The sequence below is a fragment of the Barbus barbus genome (genome assembly GCF_936440315.1).
Source record: "Barbus barbus genome assembly, chromosome: 26".
Classification (NCBI taxonomy): domain Eukaryota; kingdom Metazoa; phylum Chordata; class Actinopteri; order Cypriniformes; family Cyprinidae; genus Barbus; species Barbus barbus.
Genome location: NC_136754.1, coordinates 13,306,490 through 13,320,269, shown reverse-complemented (window position 1 = coordinate 13,320,269; position 13,780 = coordinate 13,306,490). Strand labels below are relative to the sequence as shown.

At 38.0% G+C, this 13,780-nt stretch overlaps 1 protein-coding gene across 2 annotated transcripts; it reads right to left on the bottom strand.

Moving 5' to 3' along the window:
• Positions 1-11,074: 11,074 nt before the first annotated feature.
• LOC306845743 (glucagon family neuropeptides-like) lies at positions 11,075-13,347 on the bottom strand (the record flags this gene model as incomplete). 2 transcript variants are annotated; one of them, XM_079378715.1, is made up of 4 exons in its annotated part: positions 11,075-11,258; positions 11,778-11,882; positions 12,249-12,383; positions 13,244-13,347. In XM_079378715.1, the coding sequence occupies 4 exons, from the start codon at positions 13,345-13,347 to the stop codon at positions 11,075-11,077; spliced, it is 528 nt and encodes a 175-aa protein (XP_079234841.1). The 2 variants fall into 2 exon arrangements, with proteins under 2 accessions (XP_079234841.1, XP_079234842.1); XM_079378716.1 differs by lacking the exon at positions 11,778-11,882.
• Between the last annotated feature and the right edge of the window lie 433 nt (positions 13,348-13,780).

Below are 13,780 nucleotides of genomic sequence, written 5' to 3'. Positions count from 1 at the left end.
ACCATGAAATGTTACTGGTATTGATACCAACTAATTTTATTATTGATATTTTGGTATGACAACACTAAAAGTGATCCAAAGCAGAAAAAAAAAAAATAATAACAATAATAATTAACCCTAAACACAACGCAAGGCAGTGAAAAATTCAAAATACAGGTAAAACACCTGTAAAAAAATGAATATGGAAAATTCCTACATATTTATAGTGTTCATTGTGCCCTATTTTTACATTTTTTAGAGTAAATATATCACACACAAAAATCACTTATTACATCACTATTTATATTATATCTGTTCAATTCATGAAACGTGACTGTGTGTGCAATAAACAGTTCAGCGCGACAAGACTGAATCTTACTCTCTTAATTCTAGCTCTTTGAGTAATTGGATGACCTTGACCTTTGCCCTGAACATACTGTTGATAGTTATACTTGACAAGAAGAGGTTATTTTTAGTGCTCTTGAATACTAATGTGCATTCTCTTCCCATTCTTCTGTAAATGAGAAAATAATGACAGGTCGAGTATATTTCTAGTGTGTGGATTTAGACTTTCATTCATTATCACAATTTCCTACGCACAAATCAATATTATCCTGCACAGAAGCAGATGTGATGAGATGAGTGGGTGGGTGGCCAAGAAATGAGAGTTTGGATTATTTCACTCATAAGAGAAATTGAGGACAGATGCTCCACACGGAAAGGAGTGTCTGCTTCGCTGAAGGAATGCGGAGTCACTTCCCAATCCCCCTTTGTGGGGGCTATGTGTATTTTACCTCTCGTCAAAATCCAGACGCAGACAGTAATGTTGCCGACATATCTCCAAGCCTTCTGAAACTCCATGAGCCCACTGTCTTTGGATGTCTTTGTTTTTGGCAACCCACCCACAGAGCAGCCTACCTTTATCACTGTCAAAAAGAAGCCTTTCTGCAGGAAGGTGGCAGTAATGCTCAGCTTATATTTGTTGGGCTGGTATCTGGAAAAAAAAAAAAAGAAGAACTACACCGTTTCATCTCCTAGAGCAATAAGTTGCAGACACAGAAGGTTTGTCATTTATGGTAGCTTCTTTAGTGCCAGAGGATTTAATGTTCTGGGAGATGCATGATGGGAAAGTTAATACTTCTTTGGCAAGGAAGCATTAAATTGATCAAAAGTAATTTACAGCATTACAAAAGATTTTTATTTCAAATAAATGCTGTTCATTTGAATTTAAGAACCCTTTAAAAATGTGTCAAAGTTTCCACATAAATACTAAGCTGCACAACTGTTATCTGCCAAAGAGCACAATATAATAATAATAATAATAAATGTTTCTTGAGCAGCAAATCAGCATATTAGAATCATTTCTGAAGGATCATGTCACACTAAAGACTGGAGTAATAGCTGCTGATTATTCAGCTGCAATAGCAGGGATAAATAACATTTTCAAATATATTAAAATAGATAGCATTATATTAAAATGTAGTAATATTTCACAACATTACTGTTTTACTTAATTTTTCATCAAATAAATGCAGCCTTTGGGGATATAATATATTTTTATAGCTTAAATGTTGCTTGCTGAAAAAGACCCAGATTAAAAAAGTACACTTCCATAATGTACTTAAAGTGCTCTATTTTCGCGCACTAATTTATACTGAATAAAGTAAAAATTATTCTTTAGTATTTCTTAAGATAAACTTAAGATCAATTAAGCATACTCAACTGTGCTATTTTGGGACACCATGAATAGGAACTAAAATTCGTTTTTAACATTCTATCTATATTAACAGCGCCTACACTTTCTCCGCCGGCTGAAAAGAGCAAGTCTCCCTCCACCCATCCTCACCACATTCTACAGAGGCACCATTGAGAGTGTGCTGACCAGCTGCATCACTGTCTGGTACGGGAACTGCAGTGCTGCTGACCGCAAGACCCTCCAGCGGACAGTGAACACAGCTGCAAAGATCATCGGTGCCCCTCTCCCCTCCATCCTGGACATCTTCCTTACACGATGCTCCAGCAAAACCAACAGCATCGTGAAGGACTCCACCCATCCCTCCCACAGTCTCTTCCAGCTCCTACCATCAGGAAGACGGTACCGGAGCATCAGAGCCCGCTCCGCCAGACTGTTCAACAGCTTTTTCCCCCAGGCTGTGAGAGCCCTGAACTCAAACCACCCCGCCCCCCTCTGAAACCCCATGCAAACCCCTTCCTCCTGAACATGGACCACCCCCCACCCCAAACCTTACCACACCAAAGAAAAACTGTATGGAACTTTAATTAGTTTTTTATTTATTTTATTCTTATTTTTCTTTACACTATGGACACTTTACACTATGGACACTCACACTCTACACTATGTGCACTATGGACACTTACACTTTACACTATGTGCACTATGGACACTTACACACACTGCTGCGTGTGCACAATCTCACAAAAAACTCAGCAATATATGTATGTTTACATGCTCATGCACTACAAATCATCCTGCACTGTTCCCCAACCAGCTGCTGACTCAAATGTCTCTCTTTGCACATGTACAGTATTTGTGAAGCATTCGTATAGTTTGTATTTTTTATCTTCTATTTTTTAGTTTGTATAGGGTAATATTTATGTGAAGCATTCGTATAGTTGTATTTTTTATCCTTTTAGTTTGTATAGGGTAAATACTTATATATAGTATACTTATAGTTAAATCTGTTAGTAGTGTATAGGTTTATAGTTTTTTTTACTTCATTGTTGTAATGTCTGTATTTATGTAGCACCGTGGTCCTGCGAGACACGACATTTCGTTCCACTGCATGTCCCCACATGTAGCGGAATGACAATAAAGCTCAACTTGACTTGAACTTGACTTGACTTGATTATATATATATATTTTTTTTTTTTTTTTAAAACTTTTAACCTGGAGAGAGAGAGAGAGAGAGAGAGAGAGAGAGAGAGAGAGAGAGAGAGAGAGAGAGAGAGAGAGAGAGAGAATTCCCAGATCATTTTAAATGGCTGTCAATGTGGAAAATGCATGTAATTCCAATATCTACCAGTAGGGGCAAATGCTAAGCAGGAAAAACTTGACCCCTCGGTTCAGCTCCGGTAAACTAGTGACAGAGTTCAACACCATGGACATCCTTTTCTTCTTTTCTCTGCTTCTCAGACAAGGATTTCTTTTCAAACAGCACCGCAGTCAGTTACGCAGTTAAGACCTACAATAAGGCAAAAAACAATTGCAAATGTAAAAAGTGTGAGTCATCTGTGGTCTCTAAGCATAGGACCACGCACTGGTAAACTCAGTCTGTCGTTTCAGGTAAACTAGGAGCTGCTGCCACTCACTGTTTTGACGTCTTTGGTTCTTCCCACAGGCTTTAGTTTTCCCCTGTTCCTCCCTGTACGATTCTTGCTCGGTATCCGCCAAACTCCTGTGGCTTAGCAACACTGTATTTCCTGGTATCATCAACAAATACACACAAGCAGTGCTCTGGCCCTATACATCACAGCTACCAATACCACAGCAAGTCATTTACATTTAATGAGCATAATGTACTGCTTGATAAAAAACAAGAGAAATCCAGACTAAGTGCTTCCTTTTGAAGATAAACATTGCGTTTAGGGATGATCACCAGTCAGTGTCAGTGCGAGTTACGTCTCAGTGCTCTCTCTGCTGTGTAAGTGCCCCTGATTCCCTCGAGGAAGGCAGTGTGTCATAACCAGCTTTGTGCTCTTTGGCAGTTTTGACAGCCGCAGTGGCTCACTAAGAGGGGATATTGGAACACTAAACTGGTTTGCTTCAGGCCAGGGTAGTGGAAGACCGGCCCCTTGGCCTTTTAGCGGACACTACTGAATGATTCATAGTAGTGGGGTGGCTGTATCATCTTGAGGTAATGTTTCACAGAGTGACTTGCAGGGGTGTCGCTTTTCTAGTGTCTACTGTCTGACCCTCAAACAGTGGGGTGAATCTGGGTAAAATATCGATTTTGAAATGAATCGTGATCTTTATTTGATAGTGATATCCCTTCTTAAAACTTGAGAGTGAGCTTTTACCCTTTTACTTTTTTTCTACTGCTTTTTAGCAGCGGCGCTCTCCCGCTGCCGAACCGGCAGTCTCGTAGAAGTAGTATTTTGTATGAGTTGGTTGTCCGTATTGAAAGTCATGAGATAAAAAGGCTGATTACCACAAAATAATGAAAACATCTTTCTATTAGGTTGTCCTCGTAGGCTGCATGCAATGCCGGTTGTAGTGTGATTCAGATACAACTGACTCTTTTAAAACACATATTTTTAATTATCATAGAGTGAAATCGATGTAGCCTGATTCATGAACAAATGATTCTTATGAGACAGACTTTTTTAGTGAATCAAAAACAAACAATGCCATCAGTGTAGTCTAAATTCACAAACAAATGACTCTTATGAGATGAACCTCAAAAAAACAAAAAGGATCAAAAATACAATGCTAGTAGTGTAGTCTGATTCTTGAAAAATGACTCTTATGAGTTCATTCTTCATAATGAATCAAAAACATACAGTGCAACCATTGTACTTTGATTCATGAAAAAATTACTCTTACGAGTCTATCCTTTCTAGAGAATCAAAAACATACTCTTACAAATCAGTCCTTTTAATGAATCATTCAAAACGACTCATAAACTCAGGAGTTTGAAGTCTGATTGATATGAAGCAGATTGAATCAGTCTGATTGATCTTACTGAATGAATTCACAGAATCTGTCAGATAAATGAATTAACATCAAGTTATCATTGCTATCAGTGATCAGTTTGGTACATTTAAAAATACATAAATAGTGAATAACTAATAAATGAGTAAACAATTTGCCTGAAATCTTTTGATTTATACATGTTGTTTAGATTCATGGCTTTTCTATAGTCTTTAATTAAAGTTTATAGTTTAATTGTGTTGATTATTAAATATAGAGGTTTACATAGTTTAGGCCCTGTTGTTAATTACTTTTTAAATTCATATTAAACAGCAATATTTATTGTAATGTACCAAGTTATGAGGTTCCCTGAATATTTTTTAGCTTGAACTGAGGAAGAATGTTTTTCTTGTTAGTAAAAGGAATTTTTTTACAGAAAATGCACAATTGAAATAGGTTTAGAATTGAAACGAGAGTTTGTGAATCAGAATTGAATCTTGGAAATTTGTATCAGTATACAGCAGCTATACACTTTATTTGTGCTTAAAATAAAGTCCAATAAAAAAAAAAAAAAGCTGTCTCAGGCACCAGCCCCCCACCTCCCCAATCACCAAGGCCACAGATTTACCTTTGACATATTGTTGTGTGACTGCAAATTACTCCCTAAGGGAGTGTGTTCATGTACACACACACACACACACATGCATAAGTCACATCTCACATTGGGGGGACACACAATAGAAAGGAGCACTGTGAGCTGGGGGTGGGTGCCAGTCTCAATGAAGTCACCCTCTTGGAAAACCCCCCTTAACCCCCACTTCACACCCATCTACCCGGCATCCTCACACCTCAGGAGTGTGGCAAGGGGGTATGGTGTAAAGGGGCTGCAGCAGAGAACAAGTACATGGCTAAGATGGAGGCTCCCAGCATGATTCCTGCCTGGCTGCTGTTTTCACAGCTTTAATTGAAGGAAGGAGGGCTCTGTTGGCCCTTAGACAAACAGCTTGGTGAACACAGTCTTTCCTTGGAGGAGTGGAAGCTAAACCGGGGGAAAATGAATGTGATGTTTACATTCAATTTTGTGCAACAAACAGATTTTGAATAGCTGTAACTCTTTCATTTGAGCTGAAACATTATGGTTTAATGGATGATTTTTGTAGCAGGGGTTTCTTTAAACCTTTTGATGCCAAGGACACCCAAATATGGCAAGAGATCTATCGGTCTATCCATCCATCCATCAAAAAAACAAAAAAAACATTCATGCTTCCAAAATTAGTGCTTTCAAAATTATTAACTGACTTTTATATTGTCAATCTGCAAGTAAATTGATCAAATATCATTTGGAAAACATAGACCTTTTATGAACTTGAAAGCACATTTGAGATCAACTATATTTAAGTTCAATATATTTAAACTTCTCTTCAAACATTTGGGGTTGGTAAGACATTTTTAAATGTTTTTAAAGTGGCTTATGCTCACTAAGGTTGCATTTATTTTATCTGAAAATACAGTAAAAACTGAAATATTGTGAAATATTATTACGGTTTAAAATACCTGGTTTATTATATTTTTAAATATAGGGGCAGTCGTGGCCTAATGGATAACGGAGTTGGACTTGTAACCTGAAGGTTGTGGGTTTGAGTCTCAGGTCCGGCAGGGATTGTAGGTGAAAATTTATTCCTTTGATGGCAAAGTTTCATTGCTCTAGTAATCAGTGTGACATTATCTTTCAAAAATTATTAAGTCTCTTAAGTCGCACGGGTCTATTTGTAGCAATAACCAAAAATACATTGCACATAAATACATAATACATTTGCATAAATACATACATTTCCTACCGTAAATATATTAAAACCTCATTTTTTATTGGTAATATGCATTGCTAAGGACTTCATTTGGACAGCTTCAAAGGCATTTTTCTCAATATTTAGATTTTTCAGATTCCAGATATTCAAATAGTTGTATCTCGGCCAAATATTGCCCTATCCTAACAAACCATAAATCAATGGAACACTTATTTATTCAGCTTTCAGATGATGTATAAATCTCAATTTCGAAAAATTAACACTTAATGACTGGTTTTGTGGTCCAGGGTCACATACGCTGATTTGGTGCCAAAAAACTTAATTTAATGTTGTTATCAATGTCAATAGCAGTGCTGCTTAATATTTTATGTAAACTGTAATAAATGTTTAGATGAATAGAATGTTTAAAAGAACAGCATTTATTTTTTATTCTAAAATTCACAGCCCTCATTTAACCCCCTTGCAGACCCCATTTTGAAAACCCTTGGTCTATGGTATTCCACAGAAAATGTGTATAGCCACAGCAACGTCCCTTAAAGTTTTCTTCGAGCTGCCATCAAATACCTTGTGTATATACATGCTCACCTACAGATATACAGTCCTTTGTGGCCTGTTGCTCAGCAACACTTCCCTGATTAAGTTAGTTGACTATGGGAGCAAGGATCCGCCTTCTGCATGGAGCACAGGATCAGATCACACTAATGGATCTGGAGCCACACCCTCAGCCCCAGTCCCGTGGGTCGAGTTCCCTTCCCAGCCTTTGTCTCTCAGTCAGAGAGAATGTGTACTAGGACAACACTACTATACAATAGGGATGTCTATTTTTATACATGGTAGCTTGAGAGCGATCATGGAAAACTCCCACTGTTGAATGCAGAAACGTCCCCGTAAAGACTTATAGAACACTGAAGAGTTTTCTTGAGTGTTGTTTGTTCCACCCACTGGAATGTGTTCAGATTTATTGTGAAGCTCCTTTAGGCTTGTTCTTTAATACATGCTGCATCGTTAAAATAGTCCTTTTATATCGTTTAGTAGGGTAAGTAGTGTTTCCATCATCATCTAGCTGGGTTAGAAGCGATTCCATTAGCACTTGTCTCCAGGCTCCCTTTAAGGAGGAGTTTCAGTAGCTTTTTACCAGTGCTATACAGTGCTTTGGACATTATAAAATAAACAGCAAGTGACACTTTGCCCACTCTGGCCATACTTCTGAATAAGATTGACTGAAGGTCTCATCCCAGAAGGAAACATGACTTGTGGATGGCTGGAAGGCAGGAAAGATGAATGACAGAAGATATGTGAGGAGCTATAGAGTCGAGTGTGTCATGAGGTCTCTACTGGCTCAGACAGAGCTATCTTGTCCTAAAAACATGCTTTTCTTCAAGGATGGACTGAAGGTAGCTTGTGTTGAAGGTGCAGCACACCAAAAACGTATCCCTTATATTTATGCTTTTGCTTTGAAAGTGTAGATTTAATCAGTTCTTGTTTTCCTTGGGAATCGAACCTACAACCTTTGGCACTGTTAGCACCATGCATTACAAAATTTGTCATCTAATGTTTTTCCCATCTTCTTTAAATCGAACTTTGAAGCTTTAGTTTCACTATTTTGTTTTTGTTTCTGAAATTGATTCCAGTCCAGAGAATAGAGGCTTCTGACTTACCTCTGTAGTTGACTGGGACGTCCAGAAACACTTCATGTGCAAATTATATGTATCTTCAGCATCTTGAGTCACCTTTATTGCTGGACGAATTTGTGTGATCTTCCGCCACCACTGTAGAATTATTTATGTGTGTTGTTATATAGCTGGTCATTCATTTCAAATATTTCTTTGTTTACGAGTACATGTATGCAATGTGTGCGTATGTGTCTTGCTGTCAGTGTTGAAGTGGGTGTTTCGTTGTGATCTAATCGCCTGACATGATGTTAATGTTCTGATTGTTGTGAGTATAAATTAAAGCCGTCACAACCACTCGGCTCACCCACAGTGATATTTGGAGATCTGAATTATACTGATTACACATCTTGAACAGCAGTGGGTTTTGGTCTATCATTAGTGCCACAGCGTGAGCCTTCCTCATGTGCTTGTGTGAATAAAAGTAGCCGTATAGAGAAACACACAAACTGTGTGTTCACACAGGCTACATGGAACGTTCCAAAGATTAGACATGGATTAGAAATTGTGTTGTTTACAAAAATTTATTCATACAAATCTTACAACACTTTTTAACATTTAAAAATGTCAACCCCTAAGGAGTTATATGTGTTAATATAGGATGATGTCACTTGCTAATATTCACTTGTCACATATATAATGTTTCAGGTATAGATAAAACGTTCACATTAAGGCTTTCGGCGCTTTCAGAAATGTACACAACAGGCTTTGCTGTGGCCTGGGTTCCATCAGGTTTTCCGCTCGCTGTCAAAAAACCCTCAAGCTATGCAACAAGAAACAACACAAAACCTAGCTAGGCTTCATGGAGCTTGAGCTACAATGAGTAGAGCTAAACAGAAACACGTGCTTGCCACATTTACACACATTCATCAGCTTAAACAATCCAGACAATTAATACTTTTACCATGTACACCACTTCAGTAATAGATTTGATCACAATATATGCTGGCCATGCTTTTCAGCTCTAATTAAATAATTAGGTTTGAAACCAAGTTTCGAAAAGAAGAGGAAAAAGTAAAGATGGAGTTTGTGAAATGGAACCTAATAGTTTGCAGCATCGTAGGGCCACTAAAATTGCCATCCGTGATAAGTGGCGATTTTTTGTCGTAAGTTGTCACAAGGCACCTAAGCCAAAACCCATATCATCTTTCATAACATCATTATGTTCACGCACGCATTCACTCGCCCACCCACCGCCCGCCCTACCTACGCACACACACACCTCACATAACACTCTGAGAGATGCATCCATACTCACATAAAGCCTGGGGGACAATGCCAAATTGAAGAAAGATTGATTTCATGCCTGGGACGGTTTACATATTGAATTAGTGGATGAATAAGACCTGATTTCCATATCAGGAGAAATATACTGAATTCAATACAGGCTTAACCAAAATATATGGCAGAAAAAAAAGACAAACAATAGATGATTTTGCAGTGCATCCCTCCCTAAAGGGTGATGGGCATTCCTTATCTATACATACAAGAAAAAGGCTATCTTCAACATGCACTAGCACTATCTGCCAATAAGGGTGATGAATATGACAATGGTCACGTTGAAGTTCACAAGGACCTCCCCCTTCGCTCTCGGTGGCCTCCCCATTCTCTCAGCCTCACATTCCCTCAGTCATCAGCAGCAATTACAGATAAGCATTAACACAATTGATTTTTTTTCTAGATCTACGATGAGCTGATGAATGAAACCATTAAGCATACTTTGTCCTATCAGAATTAAGGAGCGATCACATCACTGAAGAATTTTTCACGATTAAGTCATGGACGTGAAGGGACCATCCACCACATTCATTTCTTAACTGAATTGTAAAATAGTGGTGGCATCAGATGATCATTATGTCATAACTTGCTACTCGATACTGGTTTAGTCTAACTGCAGATAGCACATAAAGCATTCACAGCTTAAGGCATAAGAACAAAATTCGGTCAGAAATGACGCAAAGCCACCCACAAAGGCATCAAATACATGCAAAGAACTGAGAGAGAGACCGACACGCCAATTCCACAACACGTTTTAGGTGGAGCATGCATTTGAATATTAGGACTTCTTCGATTTGATTCAGTTTTTTTTCTCTGGTTTCTCAGAGGCGGATCTGATGGGGGGACCAATACAATGAACATGGAAACGTTGAGTGGATGGGAAACAAAGGACATGCATGTATACATTTTAAGTATACCATGCACTGGGATGAAGAAAAAACAATAGAAAGAAAACCCAACAAGGAAAAAACATGTATATCAATACTACAGTTACTCCAGTGTCTTTTTTTTTTCTCCCAGTCAGGCATACTGGTTACTGGCTCCAATCACAAACACAGGCAGGACAATCACATTCCATCTGGAGAAGATAGGTGATTTGAAGTACAGTTCACAAATGAGTGGGCTAAGAAAGAGGGAATCGTGCCAGCTACTATATATCCCTCTCCCACTCCCCCTTTTTAGGGGGGAGTCACAACAGTTGAAACAGCCCTGTACTTTACAGAGTATGTTGGATACATCCCTGGGCAGACTTTGGATAAAATAAGACTCTATTCTTTAGCAGATTACAAAAATAAGTATAACATTCAGAACTTTGATTGTCTTTTTAAAATCTATTTATTTTCTGCATATGATGATGAATTTGAAAAGATATCAGGCGCATAACGTTCAAGGTGCACATTTTTTTTCTCCTGATGGTTTTTGTTCTCTTTTGTTTTTTAACATATATAGCTATATACATGAAACTGAAAGGTTGGTCCACAAAGTATAACTGTGCGGTTTCAAGTGCTTTTGTACAAAAAGAAAAACAATGTTATTAGTAAAATATTCATTTTAATGGCTTTACTTCATACATAAATACATGTTTAAAGAACACAGGCGCGATCCACTGATTAATCAGTTATATCAGAATGACTTTGATCTTAGGACTGAATGTACACATGGAGGGGCAGTTGGGGGCAGTTTTGTCAGCGCTACAAATAAGCAAATCGACGTCCTTTGTTTTTAATTCTCTGTCTGTACCTTCTTCCCAGGACGGCGGCTAAATACTTCTTGACGGCCATCTGTTTTCGGTAGCGACTGTAAATGTCGGTGAAGATCCCATCCGAATGCCTTTTTGATAAGGTTTCCGATTCGTCCTCCTCGCTGCTTCCTCCGCTGCAAATATATGAACTATTATTAGGCTACCAGCTGGCACAGAGAATGTGTTAACAGGTTTCAGTACAGCATAAACGCTCTTGATGATCTAAACATATTTTTTTATTCCATTGTTCAATAATAATTCATCTTGAGGGTTATTTTTTTTCGTTAGCATTACAACGAATTTTATTAGAAATCGAAAGAAGATCCAGCAGACAAGCCTCATTAATTATGCATGTTGGAATTTAAATGTATTCTGACTCATTGTCTCTCGGCATTTTTTTCTCTGACAATACACTTAACATTTTCGTCTTAGCACAAGCAATTAACACATCACTTTTAATTTATCGGGTTTCGTCTACGAACAGTTCCCCATGAAATTCCACGCCCATGCGAGCCCACAGACAAAGACACAAGAAGTCGGGAAAAATAATGACAAAAGAAAGTCAAGACAGGACAACGAGAAATCACCTCCACTGAAATTAAAAGGGGGAAAACAAAGATGACGGCAGGTAAACGCTTAAAAAATGCCCTTACCCTACGCGAACTGCCATCAGAGAATGCAGATATTTTCGTGCTGATAACTGAACCAGGATGTCCCTCAAGGCTCTATCTAATAATCCATCTGCATGCCTTTCCGTTCTGAGATAAAACGCCAAACACATAATATCAGTGATGAAATACCACAGAACACGTTTGTTGCAAAGTAATCAGCCTGATTTAGTTGTTTTCTTCTCTCGGCTAAACGCGTAATAGGTTACTTTCGATTCCCCTAGTAAATCTGTCAATCGATCCGTCTCTATCTATCTATCTATCTATCTATCTATCTATCTATCTATCTATCTATCTATCTTAAAAAGTCACTTGATGCAAATATCAACAGCAACAAAGAAAAAAAGCAAAGGAAAAAAGCTGGGAAACAGACATAGCGGAACAACATAAACTAAACATAATGACATTGATTCTCACATGACATACAGTCAGGCGATGTGAAATAATGTAGGCTACCTTTTCTCTGGCGGATAGTATAGCGTGTATAGGTCATCCGTGAGAGAGGGAGGACTTCGTATAGAAATTTGATCAGTGCCAAAAGCCAGGTCGCTTAACGAGTTTCCGTCTTCGTCAAATACATCGTTGTCTAGTCTGGAAAAAGAAATGGATTGATTCATTTATTAAATCACAAAAATGTCGATAAAAACAGGGTTTGAAACAAAGTCTAAATAAATCGCTAAATTAATTCTACAAAGTAAATTATAGGCTACAGTTGTTTTACGAACAAAATAAATAAAATAGGCTACATTGCGAGATGATAAATGCGTCAAGATTGAAGAGGGTTCATGAATCGAATTGATTTATAAATAAACTGTCTTATTCTTGTATATTTTTAGGGTAAATGGGACGATAATAATCTTAGGCTATTTCGCAGTTTTTTTTGTTTTTTTTTTAAAGCTTAAAAATTATGATGAAGCCTACTATATTTGGCCATATGTGCTCAATAATGAGATTTGATGGTGACTTGTGAAACGTAACCAAATATAAGTGACATTGTAATCTTATCATCAGTAAATTAACACAACAAAAGGTCCCGAGCTGAGCATCTCATTCGTTTTTTTCTTCGGTTTGTACAGTGACGCCACTGTACCGTCATCTTATACGGGCCACCCGTTACATTCATTGGTTTCTCATTTTCATACAAGCTACACTGCATCTGCCTGTCCCGATGGAGAAATTCCTTCTTAGCGATACGAACGCCCTCCCACATTGCGCTTGCCTGTAGCCTTGCGTAAACACTCGGGGGAAATCTCGTTGAAGTCTACAGAATAATTCAACAAAGCCAATCCTTTTCCCACTCTATAAATTTAGTAGCCAAAAAATAAAGATCAAATCTTTATCCGTTTTTTCCCGCGCTTCGACAAGATGATTAAATTCTAGACTGTTTAGACTAAAATAAAGAATATAGTCCGTTTCAACATGAAATAAATCCCAGAAAAGCTTATACATACCTCATCTTGGGAAAAGTCATCCCGATAGGCGTGCAGTAGGCGCTGTAGTGCATCATGATTCCGTAGATGAGCAAAGCCAAAGTCGCTTTACTAGATCTGGCCATGCTGTAAAGATAGAAGAAAGTTAAAGAAATAACTTAAATATGTAAAACACTTATAGACTAGCCGCGATACAGCCCCGGTACATTTACAAATTCATCGGACGCCTGGGTTGGGCTATATTATATTCGATATAGCCTAAATAATGCGCAAAGAACTTTTGCTAAGAAAGCCTCTAAAATCCAGAAAGGCAAGCCAGAAGCGGGTTTTTACTTTTTTACTCGTATTTCCCGCTGATGAGATGAAATCTGAAAAGTTTAAAGAATGCCATGCATGCGCAACAGAATCCTTCTCCCGATGAGGCAAACGATAATAAACCGGCAGATAATCTTTAGAAAAGGAAAATCCAGTTGCCTGAGCGTCTTCGTATCATAACTCCTTGGTTTAAACCGAATAAAAACGTCTTTGTCGGATTTTAACCTACCTATTGCAGAGTAG